Source organism: Scyliorhinus torazame, chromosome 12, assembly GCF_047496885.1.
Source record: "Scyliorhinus torazame isolate Kashiwa2021f chromosome 12, sScyTor2.1, whole genome shotgun sequence".
In the NCBI taxonomy this organism is placed as follows: domain Eukaryota; kingdom Metazoa; phylum Chordata; class Chondrichthyes; order Carcharhiniformes; family Scyliorhinidae; genus Scyliorhinus; species Scyliorhinus torazame.
The window spans coordinates 41,751,650-41,777,312 of record NC_092718.1 but is presented as its reverse complement, the minus strand read 5'-3'; the positions used below and the strand labels follow the sequence as shown (position 1 = coordinate 41,777,312).

Below are 25,663 nucleotides of genomic sequence, written 5' to 3'. Positions count from 1 at the left end.
CCAACTTGTGACACTGATAAAAAATTATAATAATATCCTTCCATTCAGCAGAAGAGAACAAATGACCCAAATGGCCCAATGCAAATAACTGGTGGGCTTTTCCTTACCCATGTTGTAGTTTTGGTGTTGTGATCAATGAAGAAAGGTCTGCCATTGGTTGCATTTCGGACTTCCCAGCCTGGAGGGAGAAATCCCGATTCATATTTCCGTTGATGGTTTGGGGAACTTTGCGGAGAATCTTGAGGAGAGACTGCAGGAGGAAGATATGTTGTGGGACTCCGGCAGGGTTTTGGCTGTACTGCTTCAATAGTTGTCTGCGCACAAAAACAAAACAGACGTATGTAAATATTTTCCATTAACAGGATGTTGAACACAGAATTGAGATATTGTATTTCAACACAAGCCAATAAATGATACTGGACCACAGACACTCCGGGCGGGATTTACCGGCCAACTTGCCGCCTGTTTCTCACCAGGGGAGGCTGCCCGCCAGCAGGATTTACTGTTCCCACCTGTAAATCCCGCCTGTAAAATGCAAAAGGGAAATGCATCAGCTACTCCGGCACCATGACTTTGGTTCATTTTGTCATAAACACATCATCAATTTAGGGCTGATATTTACAAAAAGGAAAGTTTCTGCAATTTGTATCAAATATTGTGGAATAGGTACAAAAGAGGTAGACTGATGAAGGCCAGAGGTTTCAGGAAGATTTGCAAGCGTCACACTTGTTGATAATGGACAAGATTAGCTTGGGGGACGTTTACAGGGCCGTTGAAGGGAAGAGTTAAGAGGAAGAGACCAGCAAGATTGAGAGCTAAACAATACTCAGCACAACATTAATCATAAAAAAAGGAGGAAGCAATCAACAAAGTATTGCATCACAAACACAAAGGTTTATGAGATGATGTTTTGGCACTATATCGTTAATTTAGGGCACGATGGAAGAATGAACAGGGTCATCTGATTTGTTCTGAATTCTGCTGACAACTAACTTGAGTGGCTTGGTTGTTAAAGTGGGGCCTAGGTTGTTTTACTGGGAAGAAGTTGCATGACGCTCACACCTGTGAACAGGGCAGCTGTGTTGACAGTGGAAGGAATGAAAGTCTCCAAGTCCCAGGAGGATGGTAGGGATGCGAAGTTTAGTAACCGGTTATACTTTAAACAGTTTCTTTAATCCCAAGATAAAATGGAGTTTGGGGGGTGGGGGCGAGAAAGGTATTTAGAGGCTAGCTAATTAGCATTTTTACAAGACCCATGTAATTCACATTGCAATGCAGATATATTTTTGAGAGGGAAAGAGCCCTTAGGAAGCCATTGTAGAATCTGATTACAGATTTTCCTAAAGATATCCCTGAATCTCTCAGACACGGCGGTCTTAAGAATCCAAGAGGGGACAGAGAGCGGACTGGGGGGGTGGGGTGCAGCGAGGGGGAGGCAGCAAATCTCCATCATTCACTACAATGCATGGGTGGGAGCAACCAAGGTCATGGCGGTTTTCACGGAGCTGGACGATTCGCTTAGCTTTAGATAAAGGAAGAGATCTCCAGGGTAATCCACACCATGAAAGTCATTTGAGAGGTTAGAAGGTGGAAAAGGGAAAGGGAGCAGAGAATCACTTTAGACTGTTCCCTGGAAAATGAAGTATCCACTTAAGGGACAAAAGTAATGTATAACCATGGTGGGTGAACATTGATCATTTTAAATGTTAGATATGGGCTCTTTTCTGCAGTTTAGAATATAGGTTGCTGACTGAAAGTGTTTAGTCATCAGAATTGCTTTTAGTTTGTTACAGTAAAAGTTTTAAAACTTGCAACTTCCTTGAAGTTGGGTTACTGGGAATTTAATTTTAAAACAAAGGTTATCAATCTCTTTGGAGATCTCACAAATAACAAAAATATACTGATCTGCTTAAAAAGCGATTCAATTGAGAAACATACGAGGTAAGTTAGTAAAGAGCTGGAGTGTTGGATTCAGAAAATGTGTAATGTCTTCTCATGTTCTGATATTTGGTACAACAGCAGCAAGCAACCATGGGATTTACTGCAGAGAAATGGTATATTAGAAGTGATCTGTTGAGATAGTTCACCGCACAAGCTTTATTATAAGGTACAATTGTAAAAATATACCTCAACAAAATACATCACCGAGTCGATGTAAACATACCAAAATATTTTAACAAGTCTGGTTAAGTAATTCTAGTTATTGGAGCCAATCATTTGTATATAGCAGCATAATGATTCTGGTTTTGGACTAGCGACTCAAAAATCTGCCTTCAGGTTGTGAATTTCAATTCAATAAATAGGTGGAATAGGACTACAGAAAGTGGCTTTGGAAGCTGCCAAACTGTCACGGGAGATCAACTGGTCCACTAGTGTCCATCAGGGAAAGGAATCTGTCACCACTACCACGTCGGGTCTACATGGGACTCTAGTCCCACGCTACACATTCGGCTCATAACGCCCTCTGAATTCAACTAGTAAACCAAGGCAGTCCACCATTACACTCTCAGGGCAACTCAGAATGGGCAATAAATTGGTCTTACCAAAATCAGCCACATATCTTTTTTTTAAAAAATACTTTGACCCTTTACTGATCAACAAATCCATGTACTTTCTGGAGACAGGACCAAAATGTAACACAAGCATTTAAAATGATTTTGCTTCTTAAAGAAAAACAACAACAAACAGCTCCACATTCTTTATAGCCACTTCTCGAAGACGGTGTGCAATACATGCGACCAGCCACGTGCTTGAATGTATGGTGGTGGTTTAAAGAACAGTTGGTTCTATCTGGGCTCTGTTCCAATTGATTACATGACAGAGCCCGCCAATCACTTAGGATAATCATGAAAATTAGCCCAGTAATTCTGGCAGCAGAAAAACAAATTTGAATCTCAGTTTCACAACTTCTTGGCTGGACCATCTCAGGGGAGAAAACAAATTACAATGGCAGAACAATCAATCTGCTCTTGCTGGCTGAGATGTCAGAGAGGAGGAAGGGGAGAAGGCAGGGAATTGTAGAAGCTAAATCCGGAACTCGATACAGCATCTGATTGAAGGACTACACTCACAGCAACAATGGTGAAGTTTGTAACTCCGTTTGGGAAACCTACTGCCTACGTCACCAAAACATAATGAAATGAAATGAAAATCGCTTATTGTCAAAAGTAGGCTTCAAATGAAGTTACATTCCGGCGCCTGTTTGGGGATGCTTGTACGGGAATTGAACCGTGCAGCTGGCCTGCCTGGGTCTGCTTTCAAAGCCAGCGATTTAGCCCTGTGCTAAACTAGCCCCTATTTCAAAAATTTGCAAATTTACTAACAGTAAGCCAGCATTTTCATTCAGCTCATAATCCTTTTTCAATCTAAAAAATAAGTTTGTGCATGAAATCATCATCAGTTACAAGTTTCCTTAATTTCACCATATTGATAAAACGAAATTTGCTCCTCGGGTCCCTCGAGCATAATCTGGTTATCTGTATAAAAAAAAAACACTTGCCTGCATGACAGGACGTGTCCAACTGGTGGTTCGATTATTGTGGTTGACATAATAAGCTCTTCCTTTGTCGTCCTTCTTTACTTCCCAGCCCGGGGGCAATCCCGCAGAAGTGGGTAAAATCTAGCACAGACAAAATGTAACCCAACAACACAAAAGAATCACCAAAGATAGAAAAGTTGTGATTTGCTTGCATGCTTCAAAATGTTAAAAGTTTCATTTGAAAAATGGGATTTATTCCAAACAATAAAAGGGCATGGTTTTTGGGTTCGGCGATTCTCCGCCCCCCCGAAAAGCGGCACACTCACGAGTACGCCGTGCAGCGTATCGACCACCCGAGACCATTGTCAGAGGCCCGCCCTGCTATTCTCCGCCCCGATTGGCCGAATTCCCAAAGGCGTATTTCTAATGCGGTCCCAGCCATTCGGGAAACTCGCGAGGCGGCTGCGGATTCAGTCCGCGGCCGCCACAGTCGGGGGCGGATCGATCGGAGGGGCCTCATTCAGGACTAGGGTATTTTTGAGCGGGCGGTCTGGGTCGGGCGCGCGGCTGATGCGGGCCACTATTTCCGCGGTCCAGGTCCGCGGGCTGAGCCCGTCATGGAGCACAGCGTGGCTGCTGGAGGCTGCAACCGTGCGCAGCCCCTTATGCGGAAGTGTGGGGGCCGTATTGGCAGCTGGAGCAGCGAGCTCCATGACAGCTGCCTGCTAGCCCCCTGCAAGGCAGTGAATCTGTGGCCTTTTGACGCCAGTTTTTCTGGCATAAAAGGCCACAGTTTTCACGACAGCGTGGGGACATAGACCCTGAAACGGAGAATCCAGCCCGATTTCCATAAATTCACATGCACTTAAATATCATAAAACCCACTTGCACTGCAGCTGCTGGCTTTCGAAAATGAAAAACATGATCACACCAAGGGGGTGCCTGGAGGCCCTGTGGCTGAGGGCCGAGGCTGGACATTGCCCCCTGGCAGTGCTAGAGGGGTACCTCTCCTCCATTGGGGTAAGGGAACTTCCCCTTGTGTGTGTATATAGAGAGTACAGAAGAGTTTTACCAGGATATTGCCTGCTCTGGAGGGTATTAGCTCAGAGGAGAGGTTGGATAAACTCGGATTGTTTTCACTGTAAGGATGGAGGTTGAGGGGCGACCTGATAGAGGTTTACAAATTCAAGAGCGGCACGGACAGGGTGGATAGTGGGACACTTTTTCCCAGGGTGGAAATATCAATTACCAGGGGACATAGGTTTAAGGTGCGAGGGGGAAAGTTTAGAGGAAATGTGCAAGTCAAATTTTGTTACGGAGGGTGGCGAGTGCCTGGAATGCTCTGCAGGGGGAGGTGGTGGATACGATAGCAGCGTTTTAAGAGGCATCGTGACGAATACATGAATAGGATGGGAATAGAGGGAATGGACCCGGAGGTGCAGAAAGTTTTAGTTTGAACAGGCATTATGATCAGCACAGGCTTGGACGGCCGAAGGGCGTGTCCGTGCTGTTCTTTGTACCCCGGACTTCTACCAAAATTCTATCCAACTCTGAATTTAAGTTCAATGACTCAGCCTCCACCTCTTTGTGGAAGAAAATTCCACATAGTAAAGACCCTCAGGAAAAAAAACATTTTGTCGCGTCTGAAATGGTTTATGCTCAGCTGCTAACTGGGCTGGTTCTTTTAAAACCATTGGTGAAGAAAGTCCATTAAGCCTTTGAAGAAATGTTGTGTACAGGTTCGGATATGTGCTATGGCACTGCCCACTGGAAGTCAGGTGATACACCACCGTCAGTAATAACTGGCTGGCAGGAGTATTTGAAATGAAAAATGAAAATCGCTTATTGCCACAAGTAGGCTTCAAATGAAGTTACTGTGAAAAGCCCCTAGTTGCCACATTCCGGCGCCTGTTCGGGGAGGCTGTTACGGGAATTGAACTGCTGGTCTGCTTTCAAAGCCAGCGATTTAGCCCTGTGCTAAACCAGCCCCCCCCCCCCCCCCCCCCCATGGAGTGCACATTATATCATCCTGCTGAATTGCAGCTGTTTTTAAAGTTCTGATTAAGAAACAAAAACCTGTCAGTTATTAATTACTTTTTGGTCCGGGAATGTAAGAACCAGATTTTAAGACACCGTTGGAGGTCCGACTTCTACCAAATTAGGTGGTCAAGATGAGCCCTACTACCGAGCTTGCCAAAGGGTCCACAGTTCTGGAAATTATCCAATTTCAATAGCAAATTTAAGTGCCATGAGCGTTAATCATTGGGAACGATATCCAATGAGGAACACAAATCAGACCATTTTTCTGCTAATATCGAAGGCGATTAAAAAGCTTCAACCAAAGGTAGGTTTTACCCAAGCAATATTGAAAATGTCAAACAGGCCAAAGAAAAGATGTAGAGTTTTTCTTTTTGCGTACTGATACCATTCTTGTACAGGGCAATGGCGGGAGAAAAAAAGTGCAGGGGATCTTGGGCGTCATTCTCCGACCCCCCAGCGGGTCGGAGAATGGCCGTTGGCCGCCGTGAATCCTGCCCCCGCCGGTTGCCGAAGTCTCCGGTACCGGAGATTGGGCGGGGGCGGGAATCGGGCCGCGTCGGTTGGCGGGCCCCCCCCGCTCAATTCTCCGGCCCGGATGGGCCGAAGTCCTGCCGAGAAATTGCCTGTCCCGCCGGCGTAAATTAAAGTAGGTATTTACCGGTGGGACAAGGCGGCGTGGGCAGGCTCCGGGGGGGGGGGGGCGATCTGGCCCCGGGGGGTGCCCCCACGGTGGCCTGGCCCGCGATCGGGGCCCACCGATCCACGGGCGGGCCTGTGCCGTGGGGGCACGCTTTCCCTTCTGCCTCCGCAACGGCCTCCACCATGGCGGAGGCGGAACAGACTCTCCCCACTGCGCATGCGCAGGAAACTGTCAGCGGCTGCTGACACTCCCGCGCATGCGCTGCCCGGGGATGTCATTTCCACGCCAGCTGGCGGGGCAACAAACGCCGTTTCTGCCAGCTGGCGGGGCGGAAATCCCTCCAGCGCCGGCCTAGCCCCTCAATGTCGGGGCTCGGCCCCCAAAGGTGCGGAGCATTCCGCACCTTTGGGGTGGCGCGATGCCCGTCTGATTGGTGCCGTTTTGGGCGCCAGTCGGCGGACATCGCGCCGTTGGGGGAGAATTTTGCCCCTTGTGTTCAGTAGGGATGGTGACAAGAATCTGATCAGGATGGCTCCAAATAGCACAATATCCTCAAATAAATGCCCTTGGGGTGTTTTCTCCTAATGAGTAACAGAATATTTCACCAAAATATTAAGTAGTTGTGCACGTTGACACATTTTTTTTTCATAAGGTAAAAGGAAACGGTGAAACTTACAACTGGCAGCATGGGCTGTTCTTCCAGAATAGTTTGTGAACTCCCTCGTCTACTGGAATGACTCTTTGAAGAAAGTAAAACAGAACATTCAAAATAATTGGCATGGAATTTTTTTTCTTTACAAACACCGTTACTCAGTGCAACTGAATTGGAAGGACAAATGGGTGGAAATGGGACAAGGTTGAACAAATACAAATGAACATGCAGAGACCAAAATATAGCCCCATGGACATCACGCTAAACCAAATGATTCTGATTAACTCGGTGTTTGGTGCGACATTGAATAATGTTCAAGCGTGCTGTACATTTATCCCACTGTTTCAAATATGCAAATTGTACACCGAGACCTGCCAGGCTCTCGCTGCTCAATTCCAACAAATGGGTATGCCTCATTCATTCAATTCAAATTTGTCACCTCCAGCATGATGCAGCGAGACAGTCAACTTTCATCTAAGGCTTGAGGAATTTAAAAGGCACAAACTTTTTAAATCATGATAAGACTGAAACTAAATGTTAACATGCATTTAAATTGCAGAGGCTTTTCCACTTACGGAGCAGGAGCTGCGTCGATCTGAAACCGTACACCCAGAAGCTTGAAAACGCCTGCTAAGTTCCTCTGCGAGTTGATTTTGCAAGTCAAAACCTGCATTCGGTCCTGTAGGTGTGTGGGGAGGTGGGGGTGACTGAGGGTTGCAGCCACTGATTGCAGTTTCATCATCAGTTATAACTTCCCAGCTCTGTCAAGAGAGTTTTTTTAAAAAGTAATTGCGTTCTTTTTCCAAACCAATTCTTCATCTCAGCTTATCTTTAGCACAACAGCCGTGTACGGTTGTTATTCATTTTATTTAAAAAAGGGAATAGCATTGAAACTCACATCTGGAGAATCTCTGTTGTTTTCAGGAGTTTCAGTTTCTTCGGATATCTGTCTCCGTGTACTATATACACGCTGTGCCTCCAGCTGGATGTTATTTCGACAACGGTTTATGTCAGATGCGGTGTCCCTGTGGGGGAATTATGGATAACCTCTTGTAAAGCAAAGGCTCTGGCTGTCTTTTCCCCCAAACAATGCCAACACACATCGTTTTTCCTTTCAATACCAACTAGTTTTGGATTTTGAATTCAATCACTCCCAATAAATGCAAAAACCTAGCTTTTCAATCAGAAGTGATATTTGAGAGTTTCCTGAAACATCAGCAACAGAGCATAAAGTCCCCTCGCTCAACACTCAAAGCAGACCTCCTGGTCATTGAACTTTTTATTCTTTCAAAATGACCCAAGCTGCATATACCTCTTTGTGCAAACAAGACAACTCTGGGCGGCACGGTGGCACAGCGGTTAGCCTCACAGCGCCAGGGACCCAGGTTCAATTCCGACCTCGGGTTACTGTCTGTGCGGAGACTGCATGTTCTCCCCGTGTCTGTGTGGGTTTCATCTGGGTGCTCCGGTTTCCTCCCACAGTCAAAAGATGTGCAGGCTAGGTGGATTGATTATGCTAAATTGCACTTAAATGTCCAAAGGTTGGGTGGGGTTACAGTGATAGGGTGGAGGATTGGCAGGGTGGTCTGTTGAAGGGTCAGTGCAGACCTGATGGGCCAAATGGCCACCTGCTGCACTGTAGGGCTTCTATGATTCAATGAAGTCTGCTAACAGGAGCCAGACCTTTGCAGTGCAGACTCGATCTCTCACCCTTAATTTTCTAACCCTCTCAATGAAGCAATCGGCACACGAGTAGATACCATGCGAGACAAAAGCAGAGAAAAAAAAAATTGAAATCACCGGAGTTCACGAGCAAACTTAAACAAGGACCATTCGTATGAAAGTCTGAGAATCCACTACTGTAGCTATTGTTTTCCAATTATTGCTCGTGATGTGGACTTCAAAAGCTCAAGTGAAAACATGCCATATGCCACAAGTCTGAGAAAGATGGGGATCAGAAATGTTCCAATTTACTCCTAGACTTGGGTGAACTTCTCAGGCAGGTAGACAGCTGGGGTACGAGAGGTGCAGTGTGAAACTATATCGCCATTTCTTCACTTTTGCTGGGTCAAAATCCAGGAACTCCATCCCTAACAGCACTGGTAATGTACCTCCACCACATGAATTGTAGCGACTCATGGTGTCGGCTCACCACCACTTTCGCGAGGGCAATTAGGGATGGGTAATAAACGCTGGTCCAACCAACGATGCCCACATCCCACGAAGGAATATATTAAAGATAAACATGACTCAAATTTAAAAAAAAATATATAAATGAGAGAGTACCCAATTCCCCCCCCCGCCCCATTAAGGGGTAATTTAGCGTGGCCAATTCACCTACCAAGCATATCTTTGGGTTGTGGAGGTGAGACCCACACAGACACAGAGAGAATGTTAAACATAACTCAAATGTCAAGTGCGTTAAGGCACATTTCAAAGTAGTCCCTCAGAACTCAGCAGTACACATTCCAATGACACAGGTGAACAACATCTCACTTTTCCTTCTCTTGCTTTTCACTTCACCTGCAAAGCTGGCTACTGAATAGGAGACAAAATGCGAATTAATGGATGCTAACAGCATCCAACAATAGAAAAATAAATAAATAAACACAATGCTCTAGGTTTCAAGGTCATCCCAGGAAGCAAATGCCACCTTTTCCAAGTTGCATCTCTTTAATGAGGGGGGGGGGGGGGGTTTATAGTGGTATTGTCGCTGGGTTAGTAATCCAGAAACACAGGATAATGATCTGGGGACCCGATTTTGAATCTTACCACGGGAGGTGATGGAATTTAAACTCAATAAAATATCTGGAATTAAAAGTCTAATTATGACCATGAAACCATTGTGAGTTGTCGTAAAAACCCATCCGGTTCACTAATAATAATAATAATCGCTTATTGTCACAAGTAGGCTTTAGGGAAGGAAATCTGCCGTCCTTGCCTGGTCTACATGTGACTCCAGTCTCCTGCGACGCCCATATCCCAAGAACGAATAAAATTTTTTAAAAATCATCTCTAGACTAGCCCAAGTATCTTTGGCAATACATTATGCAGGGCCATCAGCTACACCATAGAGGCCAATCTAACAGCTATTTTTGGAAACTGCAAGTGAAGACAGTGCAACATTGAATGGCTGCAGAGCAGAATTAATTTTCAGGCTACACTGACTAGGTGGACTTCAATTCCAGCCCTATTGGAGTGCCCTCCGTTTAGAAATGCAGTGAAGTTCTGAAGACTTACTGAGAACTTGGTCGAATCCACTGTGTTGTTCTGGTTTCGTGGTTGACAAAGTAAGTTCGCCCCAGATTATCCTGCTTCTCTTCCCAGCCGCTGGGCAATGCAGGAGGTAGTTGGCTGTGGACAGTCACGCTCTGTTGGTCCAGTAGTTCCCAGCCAGGCTGTAGGAAAAGCAACATAAGAGTGTATAGAAGTGATCATTTGTAATATTTCTACATTCAATAAAAAACACAGCAGCCTTTATCCAGTGTACAATCTCATTAAAAAGAGCTATATAAATGCGAGTTACTGTTGCAACACTTCACAGAAGTGCGAAGAGCAAATTGATTTTTAAAATAAAAGATTTTACTTGTAAAACATGGTAAATATTCTAGTGGCATGTGCTCAGACCAGTGTTGCGGCTTGATTTTAAAAAACAATTTATCAGCAGCAGATGGTTTGCATAGCAGGGTGCAAGTGGGAGCGATGAAATAGCAACAATCAGCAGAAAAAAAAAATGATACCCACGACAATCCTTGTGCACGTTTGTGGGCGCACATATGTCGACAACGCAAAAAATAAAAATTCAAAACAGCAATTTAAAAAGACCAAAGGGAACTGAAATGGTAAAACTGTTTTTCTCATAATTCAATCCAAAAGAGAAAGAATGTAGAGAGTAACCAGAAAATCTCAATTTGTTACACTTACCTCCAATTCATCAGCTTGCTCTGTGTTATCTTCTTCAGAAGCATTACTCTTGGGCAGATAGGTCATCTTTAAACGAAGATGGCCCTTAACCCTAGATTTATGGCTACAGAAAATACAGCAAATGCATTAATTAATAATAATTAAGCAATTTTGGTCCAAATATAGATTATATTCAGGGGGGGGGGGGGGGAAGAGAGAGAATCAGAATAAATCCTGTTTTCCGTAGTTGCGCAGTCCCTTTTAAAAACAAAAAGGTTTCTAGATATTACTGCTATAATCACAAAGCGAGCTACACTGTGGATTACGAAGGCCGCATCTCAATCTAGAAAATCATTTCTATCTTGGCAATTCCCAGAGCACGATGAAAAATTAAATAAATAACTTGGCTTTAAACTCACATGTAGGAGCAATTAATCATCGAGTATGCCAAGATTTCTGCCAACGATGTTACTTCGGGGGGGGGGGGCAAAATGAATAATGATAGTTCAGACTCTGTGCTGAATAGATTGAAAGTGGGTAGACAGCAGTTCCTGATGGCCTTTAAATTTGATGGCAACTTTGTAAAAAAAAAAGTTATCTTGAGAGTCATGAAACTAACACCATGGCCTAGATTCAGGATTCAGTATTGTAATGCGTTCCAGTTTGGTTTTGAATTTAATTCCAAATGTAACAGTAGAATTTGAGACTGGGTAAATTACTGACTTGGGCGATACCAGTCATTTGAGTCATTATGTTAGTTAATGTATACTATGCACTGCATAATGTATATTATGCACCACATAATTACCTTTTCCTGCAGGGTCATTTGCCCACAGGTAAATAAGTAATGAAGCATTTGCACAAAAAATTGAGTACGTTGCAGTTAGGTCATTGGTTTAGCGACTTTAAGCAGTGAGGGGCTAAGCCACACAGACCAGTGAGGTTTAGAGCTTAATCCCCCTTTTGTGCTGAGTTAGCTGATCACAGCCAGGGCGGCGGTAGGAGCATTTCTGCAGGTTTCCACTATCCTCCTGGCTCAAACGAACCTGAAAGGCCTATGATTTCTACTATCCAAGAGCCTTTGCTGGAAGTGCACAGGTCAAGAATTGGGTCCAGCTGTGCTGGATTTCAGTCTGGATCGCACACCAATATCTGGGCATGATACAAAGAGGCATCGGTAATTGCCTCGAGGAGGGTAGGAAGGGAACATTGGCGCAAGAACATGCTTATTTTACAGTTTAAAGCAATCTCCTTCCAGCTGCATAACCTTCATCTCTCTGCACTCCTCCAATTCTGGCCGCTTGCACATCCAAGATTTAATTCACTCTACCCGCTGCCTGCCGTGCCTTCAGCTGTCTGAGCCATAAGCTCTGGAATTGCTTTCCTCTGCCTCCCCATCCTTCATAAATTACTCCTTAAAACCTACTTTTGACCATACGTTTAGTCATTGGCCTTCAATATCTTACTGGCTCCATGTCAAATTCTGTCTGATGGTTCTCCTGTGAAGGTTTGCGACATTGAAGTTGCTGTTATGTCAATGCAAGTTTTTGTTGAAGGATTCATGTGGCTGGTCATGTTACAGAAATTACAGATTGAAGGGCAACAGAATTGGAGCTCAGTATATCCAAGACAAATAAGATAGTGACTTTTTGATAGAGAATTGCCTTGACAATTATATGAATAGAATGGGAATAGAGGGGTATGTTCCCCGGAAGGACAGGAGGTTTTAGTTCAGATGGGCAGCATGGTCGGTGCAGGCTTGTTTTCTTTGCTATAATTTTCTTTGTTCTTTGAATACTTAAAGCCCCTATACATATCTCAATGGAACAGCACTGGTCACGTTCTGCTTGTGCGAGCACAAACCCACTATCTCTACTCTGTCACCTGCCACTCAGCCAATCTCCCAACTCAAGTCAACAATTTGTCCTCAATTCTTGAGCTTGAACTTTGACGATAGAGTAGGTTGCAAAAGTCCATAAGGCATTCTCCTGTCCACAGTTGAAGACTGTCACTATGATAACACAAGTGTGAGAAATAGCCAGTTGAGTGAAGTTGACACCTCACACCTCAAAAGGCCACACCTTAAACAAGAAGTTAATCCTTCAGATAAGGAATAAACCATCAAGAAAATAAATCAGTGGGTTAGCCCTGCAGCCTCACGGCGCCGAGGTCCCAGGTTCGATCCCGGCTCTGGGTCACTGTCCGTGTGGAGTTTGCACATTCTCCCCGTGTTTGCGTGGGTTTCGCCCCCACAACCCAAAGATGTGCAGGCTAGGTGGATTGGTCACGCTAAATTGCCCCTTAATTGGAAAAAAGGAATTGGGTACTCTAAATTTATTATTATTTTTTTTTAAAAGAAAAAAAAAGAAAATAAATCAGGCAAAATGTCAAATCTCCAAGTTTCTCATTCAAAAGTGCTTAATTCAAATGATCGGACAACCACATTTTTAAAGCAACCAACTCCTTATTTATCACGTTATCAAAATTTCTCATTTCAAATAATTACATAATTTTAATGTTTTAGTGCGGAGAAAGGGCTTGGAATTCATTATCAGGATTAAACCCTGCCTGTATCTCAATGGACATGCTAAAATGTGGAACTGTGGACAGGAGTCATTTTCTCCCTTGCACTGGTGGACAGTTGTTTACGGTCAAGCACCAAGGATACATATGAAAGGCTCCAGTGTGTCTGCAATTGTGCGCGAGTTTAAGATGGTGAATGAGGTGGGTTTAGGGTTGACCTCACAATAGCCAGCATTTCCTATAACCTACATTTCTTTACTTAGAAATGTATCCAAAATGTGACGATGTCAAAAACATATCACCACAGACAGTAGCAACAACTTTTAAGTGGCTTTATTAACTTTATTGCTCCACCACTAATGGCTTCGGATAGCTTGAAATTAATGTACCAAAGAAACCTCAGCACAACAGATTAAGTTAAGTTATGAGCGGCTACTTTGACTTTTTTGTGCCAGCAACTTTAACAAATCTAAATGGGTATCCAAGTACATCTGCATTCACGCAATGATTATAAAGTATTTCCTGGAATTGAGCTAAAGACCGCTGTATATCGATGTTACACTGAACACTTTCATTTACCTTCTAGGATGAAGAATAAAATCTTTGAATGTATATGGTCTCTCCAGGTTTGGATTTTCAGTCTGCAATTTTAAAAAAGACATCCATTAATTCTGATATATTTGCTTGTACCCTGTTCTTTTATTTCTTTCCATCCAATTACTCATTTGCACATATTTGTCTTCAACCAGGAAAGCTCCGCAATCCAACTTGTGGGTTTCTGCACAAAATCTGCCAACAGCACTCTGGCAGCCCAACAGAACGTGCTTAAACCAGGAGATGAACCAGGCGATGGGTTTTGCTTGCTCCCAAGGTACAGTAACCTAGACTCAGTGAAAACCAGCAGTGCAAGGCACATCCTAATCAATGGTAAGGGAATCGTTAGGCACCTGCAAGACGGTCTTTACCAGGGCTCCCAGTTGAGCTACAGATATTACAATGGTCCACAGTTTGAACAGAACAAGTCTTTTTATTCCAGTTAATAAGTTAAATGTCAGGCTTATTTTTCCTGCAAGGCTTAATTACTTCCTCCCCACATAACTGCCTTACTTGTGCCCCAGTAGTTAAGTGGATAAGCTAATGGTTAACTTGCCACAGTGAAGGAAAGGGAATGTTGTGTGCTCACCAGGCGTTTAAGAGGTGCAGTGTAGCCTCAAGAGTTTTGGGCTGCCTGCCTCAGTCAAAGCTATTTATCTCCCCTGTTTGGCAGAAAGGTAATAACAATATATCTCGAGCAGCTCAAGGAGGTGAGGGACATTGTCTCTCTACTTATTGAGCCAATGTCAACAATGAGCGCATTTATGTCTCGCAAAAGTTATAACCTCAGAAAAGCACCGTCGCTATTATAAGGAGGGCTTCTGGCACAGGGGTAGGGCCCCCACCTCTGAGCCAGAATCTCCAAACTCAAGTCCCACTTGAGGATTTGTTGGAAGGAGCAGTAATATAGTTCAAACGAGTTGGTAATCATTCTCCTCATCCCTCTGATGTTCTCCAAGAGGGGGGGGAAAAGTGTGCTTAAAGATAGAAAACAAAGAAACTTCACTGGTTCAACTGGTTTCACTTCACACCCTCTAGCCTAAGAAATATTTGTTCATTTAATTTTAAATTGTAGTTTGTACTTCCTAGAGTTTAAAGCTGGGAGAAGTTGGTGTTGGGGATTAAAAGGCTGTGATCACTTCTGACTGCGGAATATTTGTTACTGGCCTGGGTTCATTATGTAAAAAAGTATTCCATTGCTTAACCTCTCGTAACTGATTATGATATTGTTGTCGCTCTTCCACTAATATCATCAACAAAAAAAAATCCTTGGAAATACTCATATGTCAGGCACCATCGGTGGAGAACCAGGCCTCGGTTCCCCTTTCTTAATCCCTCATTCTCTGTAGAATCTGCTCTGATGACACAAGTGATTCCATAGTGTGCTTCCTTCCCATCAGCCGAGGATTCCCCTCCATAGGTCCCCGATCAACACTGTTGCCTTTTCCGTGTTTCGGAATCTCTGCCCCATCCCCATCACCAACTCAAAATCATGATAAGGTCCCCTTGTCCTCACTTTCCACCTCACTGTTTGGCAGATCATTCACACCCCTTCCACTGCTCCTGCACCTTCCAATACCCCGAGGGCCACTTGCAGATGGCCTATAGCCCCAAACCCAAATCCCACTTTCCTTCCTCAACCTTCTGAGATCCAGCGTGAATTCCGCCATCTAGCTGCATATTGGCCAATCGTGCAGTGCAGGAGAAGCGGGTTATCCGTCTCTCAGCAGTTCACGGAGAACAGAAAACAACATTTGAAGTAATGATGATCACACCACAGGTCAGAAAGGTAGGCAGGAGTCAAAAGACACAAAACCTCTAGGGGGCATCAGAAAGAAGCCTGGGAAGCGGTGGATGTAGGGGAGGACAATATGGGCTGAATCATAAAAAGATAGAACGGTCTTCATCTCAGTGAAGTTTAACCTTGGTTTCAAAAGCCATAATCCCAGACTACAAAGCATAGACACCACTGTCTCTGGAACAAGCAGGCTTAAAATAACTAGATGTTTCCCCTCCCTCCACTGGGACTAGAGGCTAAAGACAAGAATGCACCATCAAGTAGAGAGTAGTGGCGTGACCAAACGAGGAGCAATGGAGTTGGAGGGGCAGGAGCATAAGAATAAAAATGTGGAAAAACTCAATGCGCTTTCAAAATACATAATGCACATTTATGAGATCCAATGAAGTTTACAGATTTTTCATAGGGCGGCATAGTAGCACAGTGTTAGCACTGTTGCTTCACTACGTCAGGGTCCCAGGTTCGATTCCCGGTTTGGGTCACTGTCTGTGCGGAGTTTGCACGTTCTCCCTGTGACTGCATGGGTTTCCTTGGGTGTTCCAGTTTCCTCCCACAAGTCCCAAAGGACGTGCTATTAGATAATTTGGGCATTCTGAATTCTCCCTCTGTGTACACGAACAGGCGCCGGGATGTGGCGACTAGGGGCTTTTCACAGTAACTGTAAGCCTCCTGGTGACAATAAAGATTATTAATTATATATCATATTTAACAAATGAACACAAGAGCACCAGACACAAAAATGTTCTCAAATTGCTATATTTTTTACACACGTCTTTGCTGGAATTAAAACTTACCGGAATATGATGAAGTGGGATATCCACCAAGCCCAGAAAATCATCTCTGGTCTACGGAAAATCAAAAGAGAGAAGGGAAAAAAAGAAATTAATAATCTGGTTTAAATTAGGGAAAAGATTGTATTTTCTAGACTTGGCTGCCTTGACAGTCCACAATAAACGTTGCTCCAATCAGTCTCAAATACTGTGAACATCGCTCCACTTTGCAATATACAAGGAAGTGAATTCTGTATGCAGTAAACAGCTTACGGCAAATAATTGTTCAGGGCTAAGGTACACAGCAGCAGTATTACATACCTTAACGCTTTATGAGGAAGCCTCTCAACTCGCTAATGAAAACCCCACCTAGTCAGGTAAACGGAGCAGAAAGCCCCTGGATTGGGTGGAATACTAGTCCTACACCCCGCCCAATGTTATTTCTCATTCAACTTCGATGCAAAGTAAAATCTGGTAGGTTGTAAATCTAACTCATTGCATTACTGATGGGCAGGTCGAGTAAAAATTTATTATCTTTCACATGAAAGAACACCCTGAAATATCCCACTTCAGTACCATCTATTTTGTCTTGATGGGATTTCAGAACAGAACGGGAAGCACAACATTATTGGTTAAAATTTCAATTCGGGAGCTTCGCCACCGTTAGTTCTAAAAACATTCATTAAAAAAAAAAAAATTGAGTACCCAATTCATTTTTTCCAATTAAGGGGCAATTTAGTGTGGCCAATTTACCTAGCCTGCACATCTTTGGGTTGTGGGGGCGAGACCCACGCAATCATGGGGAGAATGTGCAAACCCCACACGGACAGTGACCCAGAGCTGGGATCGAACCTGGGACCTCGGCACCATGAGGCAGCAGGGCTAATCCACTGTGCTGCCCTCTAAAAACATTCATAACATTTTTATTAAAATATGAACAAGAACGCATACCTAATACCAAAGTCAATCACAAGGTACATTTCAAATATATGCTTTGTCGTGGCTTCACTCCCCTCGGTTCTAAGTGCAGCAAGAGGTCATTGTAAAAATAACATGCTATCCATTAAGTGGCAGCAGTTGTTGCAAGGCAACTGACAATACTGCACTATCAAATTAATCCATCAGGATTACAAGACAAAGGCTGTGATAGAGATGTCGTGTAGACTTGACATTTTGAAATTGGCAGTGTTCAAACGAAGACAGAAGGAAGTGGACTGTCCTTTAATGTGAATCACAGTTAATGCCGGTCAATATTACAGTAAACGCTCAAATCGCTAATAAAACACATGGCGATATTAACCTATAATTAGTCTAAAGGATTTGTTTTTAATGGTGGCTCGGTGGTTACCACTGCTGCCTCACAGTGCCAGGGGCCCGGGTTCAATTCCAGCCTTGGGTCACAGTCTTGTGTGTGGAGTTTGCACATTCTCCCCATGTCTATGTGGGATTCCTCCCATTATCCAAAGATGAGCAGGTTAGGTGGATTGGCTAAGTTAAATTGCCCCTTAGTATCCAAAAAAGACATGTAGGTTAGATTAAGGGGTTAATGGGATAGTGCAGGTGAGTGAGCTTGGGTGAAGTACTCTTTCAGAGGGTAGGTGCAGACTCGATGGGCAAAGTGGCCTCCTTCTGCACTGTTGGGATTCTATGATTGCTGCATACTAATTGATCCAAATCTTTAGGTTCAATATTAAAATGGTACAGTCTGGATATAAAACTGTACTTGATATTAAATGGCTCCAGTTGGTAGGAAGTTAATGAAGTCACCTGTAGAATAAGTCATTGTTGCAAAGAACAGTTCACACAACTTAAATGACTATGGACTCACAAATTAGTAGTAGGTGCAGACCCTTCAGCCCCTCAAGCAAGTCGCTCCACCATTCAATGAAATCATGGCTGATTGGATTCTAACCAACTCCACATTCTGCCTACTCCTGATAATCTTTGACCAAGTTAGTCAAGAATCTATCTACTTCTGACTTTAAAATATTCATTGACCCCGACTCCATCACTCTCTGGGAAGAATGTTCCAAAGATTCACGGCACTTAGAGAAAATATTCACGTGGGCAGCACGGCGGCAGCAAGTCGCTGTTTAATTGCTCCATTTTATGTCATTTCACTTTAATGATCAGTTAATTGGGCCTGTATTCTCATTCGTGCCGTTGTTTCGTGTTGGTTTAACATGGGGCTCTGTGACCCCGATCTGCGTCATTTTGGAGCAGCCTCTACCATTCCCTAGCCCATTCTTGCTGACAAACCTCTTGAAATTGTGGCCTCTGTCACTCCCTGACTCCATCATCTCAATGATGCTTGCTCCCCGATTTGGTCTCCTGATCCCTCACTGTGAGCGAGAGCTCTGGAGATGAGCGGAGAGGCAGGAGGAGCATTCATGGATTGTGGACGTCCCTGGCTAGGCCAGCATTTATTGCTCATACCTAATTTTCCTTGAGGTGGTGGTGGTGAGCTGCCTTCTTGAACCTCTGCACCCACAGTGCTGTTAGGGAGTTCTAGGATTTTTACCCAGCGACAGTGAAGGAACAGCGATGTGCTTACAAGTCAGGATGGTGTATGGCTGGGAAGGGAATTTCCAGGTGGTGGTGTTCCCATGTGTCTACTGTCCTTGTCAATTTAGATGGTTGCGGTTGTGGATGCTGCCCAAGGAATCTTGATGTTCCTGCAATGCATCTTCCACTTGTGTCGGTGGAGGAGGGAGTGAATGTTTGTGGAAGGGGTGCCAATCAAGCTGGCTGCTTTGTCCTAGATGGTGCCAAGGTTCTTGAATGTTGTTGGAGCGGCACTCGTCTAGGCAAGTGGGGAGTATTCCATCCACTCCAGACTTATGATTTGTAGATGGTGGACAGGAAGTGAGCTACTCATCACAGGATTCCTAGCCTCTGACCTGCACTTGCAGCCACAGTATTTATATGGCTTGTCCAGTTCAGTTTCTGGTCAACAGATGTTGAAGGGGGATTTAGCAATGGTAATGCCATTGAACTTCAAGGGGTGATGTTTAAATGCTCTCTTGTTGGAGGTAATCCTTGCTCGGCACTTCGGTGGCAGGGCTGTTACTTGCCACTTGTCATACCAGGTTTGGATATTGTCCAGGTCTTGGTGCATTTGAACAGGAACTGCTTCGGTACGAGGAGTCTCGAATGGTGCTGAACAACGAACATCCCCTGTGCAATTATCAAGAACATCTCCACTTCTGATGGAAGAAAGGTCATTGATGAAGCAGCTGAAGGTGTTTGGGTGTTGGACACCACCTGAGAAACTTCTGTAGTGATGTCCTGGAACACTGTGGACATGAGCGCTGCTCTCAGACACTTTAAAGCTTGGCGGGAGTGGCAAGAGAGATTTCTGATCAAAAAGAGGCGAAGCGGATCACAGACCCACTTGGAGAACGTAACCCCTGCAGGTCAAAGCTCCTCCTCCCACCTCTCGTCTTCAGAGAGCATGCTCACAGCAAGGGATCAGGAGATGGAAGCAACAAACAGGTGGGTCAGAGAGTGGGAGATTCAGCAAAGGCAATGATTGACAAGAGGGCGAGTCAGTGAGCAACAGAGGCCGCAAGCGGGGAGATCAGCGGGACAACAACCAGGAGGGTCAGAGGGCAGTGTATGTGGCGAGCAGGATTGGTAGTGAGCATGATGTACTATTAAGTAGAAAGTTGGCATACTTCAAAATGCAACAGTTATTTCATTTATCAAGGCAGTAATTTAGGAATGGGATGTATTTCAAATTGAAGGGTATAATGTTTAATGCATTTTTTTGTGATAAGGAAGGTCCTAACTACAGCTTTGACGTTAGTTTTATTGGGAATGGCCTGAAGTCGCCATTATTCAGGATGCAACCACGACTTTAGTTAAGTGAGGACTTATTGTTCAGAGAAGTGGTGCTCCCGATTCCACCCAAAGAAACAGAAATTGGGTGTCAGAGTTGGCAAATTGATCAACTCCCTGCTGGAAAGCCGAACAGCTTCAATCAAGACAGACTGACCATCACGTGAACCTACCAATCAGCCTAATAATAGATGCAAATTGCCGCTATGTGTAAGGAGACTGTGAACTACAGGAAACACGGCACATAAGAGCACTGACTGCCGCTGGAACATGGCAGTCGAATGCAGATCATTTGGTCCATCGCCATCGGGTGCCAAAAATGAAGGATATTCAATTACTTTTTTAAAAAAAACGTAAATGGAGAGTAAAGTATTTGCTTGCGAGGTTACGGTCCCTCCAGCAGAAACAATCACAGGACATAAATGTGTTCATTTGTTTTCTTATCTGCATTGACTGGTTAATAAAAAATGCCCTTCAGGACACTGTCCGCCAGTACACCACAGTCGACATAAGAATCTAACTGAATTTGAAACCACGGAGTGGTCCAGGATGGGTGCAGGGTTCAGCTTTTCACATGCCTGTAACTTCCGCCCTGTTCCACTTACCCCCAGCCTCTATTTGTGGCCTTCCACAAAAGCCTCACTATCTTTGCACCGTCGACAGGTAATAAGTCATTCTGATACTGCCCTACTCTCAAGTGATGCAGATGTGGATTGTACGTCCAATTTCAGTAGCCTAGCTATGCATGCATGTTGCAGTACTGAACTTCAAAACAAATGCACTGATTCGGCTGCAGTTCTATTTCCCGCCAACAGAGGATGCTAATGTACTTTGTGTAAATTAAACCATAATAGCAGCTTCTATTAGGCGAGGAACTTTCCAAGAAAAACAACCACTGCCCCAGTAAAATCCTGGATAAATAACATTCCCAATTATTGATCCAGCTTTGGCTATGAAAAGAAGCTTCTCGGTTGTGCAGATGGTACTTCAGGTAGAAAGCAACCTGACCAATCTGGCGCTTTGATTTGGTCATGGTTAACCAGGGTTGAAAAATAGCTCTAATTCACTTCAGCAACAACTTATCAAAAAAGCACCGTTAACGGGGCGGCACAGTGGCTAATGCAGCTGCCTCACGGTGACGAAGATCTGGGTTCGATCCCAGCCCCTTGTCCGAGTGGAGTTTGCACATTCTACCAGTGTCTGCGTGAGTCTCACCCCCACAACCGAAAAAGATGTGCAGAGTCGGTGAATTGGCCATGTTAAATTGCCCCTTAATTGGGAAAAAAAGAATTGGGTCTACTAAATTTTTTTTAAAAAAAACCGTGAAACATCCAATGAAACTTGCACAGGAGCAAACTCTACCCTCCAAAGTCGCTAAAGGGGGCATTGGGGCAAAGACCAAAATCTTTGTCAAAGAGATAGGGTTTTGAATGATGATAGGATGTTTGGGAGGGAATTCTAGATCTCAGGGCTTTGGCTGATGATACAAAGATATGCAGAGGGACAGGTAGCATTGAGGAAGCGGGGGGGCTGCAGAAAGACTTGGACAAGCTAGGAGAGTGGGCAAAGAAGTGTCAGGTGGAATACAATGAGGAAAAGTGTGAGGTCATGCACTTTGGAAGGAGAAATGGAGGCACAGACTATGTTCTAAATGGGAAACGGCGTAGGAAATCAGAAGCACAAAGGGGCTTAGAAGACCTTGTTCAAGATTTTTAAGGTTAACGTGCATGTCGAGTGGGTTGAAATGCAAGAGCAGGGACATACTTCTGAGGCTGTATAAGGCTCTGGCCAGACCCCATTTGGAGTATTGTGAGCAGTCATGTGTACCATCTACAAGATGCACTGCAGTAACTCACCAAGGTTCCTTAGCCAACACCTTCCAAACCCACAACCATTACCATCTAGAAGGACAAGAGCAATAGATACCTGGAAACCCCACCACCTGGAGGTTCCCCTCCAAGTCACTCACCACCCTGACTGGGAAATGTATCACCGTTCCTTCACCGTCACAGGGTCAACATCCTTGAACTCCCTCCCCTAACAGCTCAGTGGGTGTATCTACACATCAAGGACTGCAGCAGTTCAAGAAGGCAACTCACCACCATCTTCTGAAGGGCAACTATGGATGGGCAATAAATGCTGGCCTAACCAGCGACGCCCACATCCCGTAAATGAATAATAAAAAAAATGAGCAGTTCTGGGCCCCGTGTCTAAGGAAGGATGTGCTGGCTTTGGAAAGGATCCAGAGGAGGTTCACAAGAATGATCCCTGGAATGAAGAGCTCGTCATATGAGAAGCGGTTGAGGACTCTAGGGCTGTACTCGTTGAGAGTTTAGAAGGGCGAGGGGGAATCTTATTGAAAACTTACAGGATACCAAGAGGCCTGAATGGAGTGAACGTGGAGAGGATGTTTCTACTTGTAGGAAAAACAACCCGAGGGCAGAACCTCAGATTGAACGGACGATCCTTTAAAACAGAGATGAGGAGGAATTTCTTCAGCCAGAGGGTGGTGAATCTGTGGAACTCTTTGCCGCAGAAGACTGTGGAGGCCAAGTCACAGAGTGTCTTTCAGGCAGAGATAGATAGGTTCTTGATTAATAAGGGGATCAGGGGTTATGGGGAAAAGGCAGGAGAATGGGGCCGAGAAATGTATCAGCCATGATTGAATGGCGGAGCAGACTCGATGGGCCGATTGGCATATTTCTGCTCCTATGTCTTACGAAGGTGCTGTCGGCACCAATGTGGAGTGATTAAATTCAGGGATGTTCAAGAGGTCACAATTGGAGAAGCACAGATCTCCCAGAGGATTGAGAATCAGAAAACATATTTCAGGTACACGAAAGGAAGAGAATTTGAAAAGGAAGAGAATTTGAAAAGGAGGATGAGAGTTTTAAAACGGAGGCACTTCTTAGCCAGGAGTCAATACAGGTCAGCAAGCACAGAGGCGAATAACGAATGGGATGTGGCACCATTTGAGATGCATGCAGCATGACCTAAGTTTATGGAGAGTAGAATAAAGTCTAGTGGTAACAAAGGCATGGGTAAGGGCTTCAGCAGCAGGTGAGCTGAAGCTGGGGCTGAAATCAGGAACGTTACAGAGTTGGACATAAGCACGTCACAGATACAGGATTAGATTCTCATCCTGGGATCAAATATGGTGCTACGGTTGTGGACAGTCCAGTTCAGCTTCGGCAATTATCAGGGAGAGAATAGAGGGTGAGGAAACACAGACAATGGCTTTGATCGTCCCAATATCGACCTGGAGGAAATTTCAGCTTATTGAGTGCCTGCTGTCAGATTAGCAAGCTGACCTTAGACACAGTGAAGGGGTCGGGAGAGGTGATCACGAGACTATACAGGTGGAATTGAATGCTGTGCTTTTGGATCACATCACCCAGAGACAGCATGCAGATGAGAAATTGGGGCAGTGGTGGCAAGGATAGATCCTTCCGGAACCCCAGAGAGGTAACATTGTAGGAATGGGTGAGAAAAGGCAATTGCAGGTGATTCCCTGGTTACCACTGGATAGGAAAGAATGGAACCAGGAGTCAGTTTTCCAATAGAAAGGCCATATCTTATCACACATTTGCTGGCCTTGCACACAAAGTCAAGTCAACAATAGAATTGCCTGGCACGGCATTGAGATATTTCCGAACACAAACATGCACTTTGAATATAAAATAATGCTTTCAATCTGTAGGCACAGGGATACATTTTACAATCATTATTACCTTCAACAATCAGTGGGTTGTGCCAAGATTTTAATAATATGTAAGAAATTATTGTGTATGAATGGTACATTGAGGATCAGGTTTACATTTTTTTTTTAAATGCAAAGTACCATTCAATTTCTTACATGTCATTAAAATCCTGGCACAACACAATGATGCATATGGAAGCCAAGTCACTTAAAAATAAGCAAACAATTTGGTTCTCGTTTGCCAATGTAAACATCTTAAACGTAACAGAACAAAATGGGCCTGTTTTGGTAGGTTGCATTTGTTCCAAATTCTATGCAGAGTTCGCACCAGTATCAAGCCTGGCAAATGCCCTACATAAACTTGCAGTCTGAATTAACATGGGCCACTGTCCCCCTACCTAAAGTCTAGTTTCAACAGAACCTCTTTTGTATCCCACTACACCTGCCAATCTCTCAAATTTGGCAAAGCTGACAAACAACTTCAGGAGAGTGGAGCCGGCCTCCCAACAGCTGATAAATAAATAAAAAACAATGCACAACTGGAGAGAAATGCACTAAATAACAACCTATGACTACCACCACCACTACCATTTTAATACAACTGAAATAAGATACTTTTCTTCTACACTGCATTTCAACGTTGCTATTCGCATTTTAGGGGTCGCATTCTAAAAGGCAAAGGCAGCATTTACAAAAGTAGTCTCGATGGGAGTGCAGTGGACACAATGAACTTGTCCAAATGTAACATTCCACTGTTGTATTAAAGAGGGAAATAAAACTGCAGGACGCATAGTGTAATTTTTGAAGAACTGAATTCAGGCATATTTGAAAGTAAAGTGAGCTCTGATGCTGTAGATTTATTTACTTTGTAAAAATAAGAGGGCTCATTCTCCCTTCCCCCAAAACATAAAACCATTACAAAATATTGTAGTCGCTACAGTTTTTGCACATTTTGTATAACATTGCAGTTATATTATAAAGGAATAAACATTTTTAATACAAAAAACCCCACTAAATGCAAAGAGCCTGACTTGTATTCTGATGTCACTCGAGCAGCAGGACAGCACAGAGAGCTTTAAATTCAGGAAATGGGGAAAAAAAGCAACAATTAGGGAACAAATGCAAAATACTGCAGATGCCAGCAATCTGAAAGGAAAACAGAACATTTGGCATCTGTGGTGAGAGAAACACATTTAAACGTAGAGTCCAATGCAGGTCCAAAATTCCAAAGGGGAGTCACGGCGGACCAACTGGAAAGGTTCTCTGTTTCACTCTCTGCAGAGGCTGCCCGACCTGCTGAGTTTTTCTAGCACTTTCTGTTTTCAATTAGGGGATAAACTTTGAAAGACTTTGAACAGTCACTCTCCCAAAAATTAAACATTCAAATCCCCCTTCAGTTCACTGAATCTCTTTTACCCTATTCGACACTTCACAGATACTGCACCTCAACCAACACTCCACCCTTTGACACAAACATTCCCTTCTCCAACTAGCAGTTCACATCGGCTCTCTTTCTCCTCGCTGGTTAAACCCGGCATTATTCCTCCTTTCCTAACCTTAAGATGGTACATTTACTCCCCCCCCCCCCCCCCCCCCCACCCCCCATCCCTCCACCACCCCATCCCTCCATCACCCCAAATACACATACCCAGTTTGTTCTGGCACTGCCTCCGCCAATTACCTTTTCAAGTTAATGCTGGCTTGTTCCTTCCTCCCTCAACCAGA

The 25,663-nt window shown here is 44.2% G+C and overlaps 1 protein-coding gene across 3 annotated transcripts in view; it reads right to left on the bottom strand.

The window, feature by feature from the left end:
- LOC140387532 (E3 ubiquitin-protein ligase NEDD4-like) overlaps nucleotides 1-25,663 on the bottom strand; it is a 177,262-nt gene that overhangs the window by 26,709 nt on the left and 124,890 nt on the right. For all 3 annotated transcript variants that reach the window (XM_072470754.1, XM_072470755.1, XM_072470753.1), the window contains 9 exons: nucleotides 16,423-16,473; nucleotides 13,816-13,877; nucleotides 10,735-10,837; nucleotides 10,051-10,208; nucleotides 7,709-7,835; nucleotides 7,386-7,571; nucleotides 6,835-6,897; nucleotides 3,500-3,619; nucleotides 108-314 (listed from right to left, as the gene is read on the bottom strand). In XM_072470754.1, the coding sequence (XP_072326855.1) occupies nucleotides 108-314; nucleotides 3,500-3,619; nucleotides 6,835-6,897; nucleotides 7,386-7,571; nucleotides 7,709-7,835; nucleotides 10,051-10,208; nucleotides 10,735-10,837; nucleotides 13,816-13,877; nucleotides 16,423-16,473 (1,077 nt within the window). The remainder of the gene's footprint in view (nucleotides 1-107; nucleotides 315-3,499; nucleotides 3,620-6,834; nucleotides 6,898-7,385; nucleotides 7,572-7,708; nucleotides 7,836-10,050; nucleotides 10,209-10,734; nucleotides 10,838-13,815; nucleotides 13,878-16,422; nucleotides 16,474-25,663) is intronic.